The sequence below is a fragment of the Lolium rigidum genome, chromosome 3, assembly GCF_022539505.1.
Source record: "Lolium rigidum isolate FL_2022 chromosome 3, APGP_CSIRO_Lrig_0.1, whole genome shotgun sequence".
In the NCBI taxonomy this organism is placed as follows: Eukaryota; Viridiplantae; Streptophyta; class Magnoliopsida; order Poales; family Poaceae; genus Lolium; species Lolium rigidum.
In genome coordinates, this window is record NC_061510.1 from 321,489,224 (window position 1) to 321,491,716 (window position 2,493).

Sequence of the window (2,493 nt, forward strand, 5' to 3'; positions counted from 1 at the left end):
GAGAGAAGTGACAGTGGGGACTATGCCATGCATCGCGACCGTGTGCGAGAGTGGGGTGAGAGTGGGGTGAGAGTGGGCCAAAAGCTGACGTGGCGGGGCGGGAGCGGGGCGGTGCGTTGGCACCAGCCTAAGCATTGCCGCGAGACGTGGCGACCCGCCTCCCCCCTGCCACGCAGCTTCCCTCCACGTAGCCGCGCCACCGCGCCACGTACAGCAGCTCGCGAGCTACAAATGCGGTGGCTGAAGCTCCACTGTCAGCACCAGAGCTAGCAACGAGTAGCGAGCTAGTAAGAAGAAACCATGGCGAGCAGAGCAAGCATCCCTCTCCTCTTCCTCCTGGCAGCCGGTCTCCTCTTCGCGGCGGCCGTCGGGACCTCCAGGGAGGAGGAGGGCAGGCGCGGCGAGCAATGGGAGCATCAGCATGGAAAGCAGGAGGGCCGCGGCCGTGGCGGCGAGCGAGAGCATGAGGGAGAGCAGGAGCAGGACAGCCGCCGACCGTACGTCTTCGGCCCGCGCAGCTTCAGGCGCCTCGTCCGGAGCGACCAGGGCTCCGTCAAGGCGCTTCGCCCGTTCGACGAGGAGTCCAGGCTCCTCAGGGGCATCAAGAACTACCGAATCGAAATCGTCAAGGCCAACCCGCGCTCCTTCATCGTGCCAGGGTACGCGGACGCGGACGGCATCAGCTACGTCGCTCAAGGTATGTGCTATGCATGCACGGTTCACGCACGCACGTCATCGGCATCGGCATCGACATGATGTGTCTTGCACACGCAGGCGAGGGGGTGCTGACGGTGATCGAGAAGGGCGAGAAGAGGTCGTATACCGTCCGTCAGGGCGATGTCATCGTGTCGCCGGCCGGGTCGATCAGGCACCTGACCAACACCGATGCCCAAAGGAAGCTGATCCTCGCCAAGATTCAACACACCATCTCCGTGCCCGGCCAGTTCCAGGTAGAATATTAGTTTGTGCCATCCAAATTTTGTAACATCAACATGTACATGTACGTGTACGTATGTACGGACTGACACTCGGATATACACTATATTTGGCATATGCAGTATTTCTTGGGCGAGTCGGTCCTGTCAAGCTTGAGCAAACGAGTCCAGAGAGCTGCTTTCAAGGTCCGTCAAGTAATGCACAAAATCGTAAATTTGTTTAGCAGAGAACTGACGACCGACGTGTCAATCCATGTGTTGCTGACAGACTTCGGAGGAGCAGATGGAGAAGCTGTTGGGGAAGCAAGGGGGGAAGAAGGGGTTTTTCGTCCACGCGTCGGAGGAGCAGGTCCAGGAGCTGCGTCGCCAGGCGTCTGAGGGCGGCCAGAGCCACCTCTGGCCGTTCGGCGGCGACTCACGCAGCACCTACAACCTCCTGGAGCAGAAGCCCACCATCGCCAACCGCCATGGCCGCCTCTACGAGGCCGACGCCCGCAGCTTCCACGCCCTCGCCGATCAGGACGTCCGCGTCGCCTTCGCCAACATCACCGCGGTGCGTGAGCGTGACGCTTCCATCAACATACAATTAACACCTGGCACTTTGTTGCTGAAACTGCCTGCATACATGTCTCGATCGGCAGGGCTCCATGACCGCGCCCTACTACAACACGCAGTCCGTCAAGATCGCCGTGGTGCTGGAAGGCGAGGGCGAGGTGGAGATCGTGTGCCCGCACCTGGCGCAGGACAGCGAGCGCCACCAACAAGGTCAGAGTCAGAGCGAGCGCGGCAAGGGCAGGGGGCGCGAGGAAGAAGACGACGAGCGCGAGCAACAACACAAGCAGCAAGGACGCGGCAGCGGGTCGGAGTCGGAGGAGCAGCAGCAGGAAAAGTACGAGACGATCCGCGCGCGCGTGTCCCGCGGCTCGGCCTTCGTGGTGCCCCCCGGCCACCCCGTCGTGGAGATCTCGTCATCCCGCGGCAGCAGCAACCTTCAGGTCGTGTGCTTCGAGATCAACGCCGAGAACAACGAGAGGGTGTGGCTCGCCGGGAAGAACAACGTGCTGGGGAAGCTGGACAGTCCCGCCAAGGAGCTGGCGTTCGGAGCGCCCGCGAGGGAGGTTGAGGAGGTGCTCCGGGCCCAGCAGGACAAGGGATTCCTCGCCGGACCAGACGAGCAGCAGGGGCAGGGGGAGGAAGAATGGCGCCACCGCGGTCGCGGCGAGGAGGCCGTGGAGAGTTTCCCGAGGATGGCAACCGATGCTTTCTGAAGCAGCAAGACAGGTGACACTGTGACAGTGAGGGAGTGAGCGGGAGCACGAGCAGTTTAATCAGAGTTTTTTTTGAAAGTGAGTTTAATAAGAGGTGGACTTGTATGTATGTCTACGCGGGAGTAGAATAAGTAAGAGTTAATACACCCGCCATATACAATCTTCGTTTTCGATGTGTATTTTCATGGGAAAGTCATTTTGGCTCTTCGGCGCACCTGTTTTGCTTACCAGTGGCGCATCTAACACGCCACTGGTAACTTCTAGCAGTGGCGCACATCGCCGTTCGTCAC

The 2,493-nt window shown here is 60.5% G+C and overlaps 1 protein-coding gene across 1 annotated transcript; it reads left to right on the top strand.

The window, feature by feature from the left end:
• The first annotated feature begins 300 nt into the window (after window positions 1–300).
• LOC124696961 (63 kDa globulin-like protein) lies at window positions 301–2,203 on the top strand. Its single transcript, XM_047229616.1, has 5 exons — window positions 301–697; window positions 775–950; window positions 1,059–1,121; window positions 1,204–1,488; window positions 1,577–2,203. Exons 1-5 carry the CDS (start codon window positions 301–303, stop codon window positions 2,201–2,203), a joined length of 1,548 nt encoding a protein of 515 aa, XP_047085572.1.
• Window positions 2,204–2,493: the final 290 nt, after the last annotated feature.

Coding starts and splice junctions, on each gene's coding strand:
- LOC124696961 (XM_047229616.1), top strand. CDS start 301: ATGGCGAGCAGAGCAAGCATCCCTCTCCTCTTCCTCCTGGCAGCCGGT. Junction 1,122..1,203: donor TCCAGAGAGCTGCTTTCAAG/GTCCGTCAAGTA, acceptor TGTTGCTGACAG/ACTTCGGAGGAGCAGATGGA. Junction 1,489..1,576: donor CCTTCGCCAACATCACCGCG/GTGCGTGAGCGT, acceptor CTCGATCGGCAG/GGCTCCATGACCGCGCCCTA.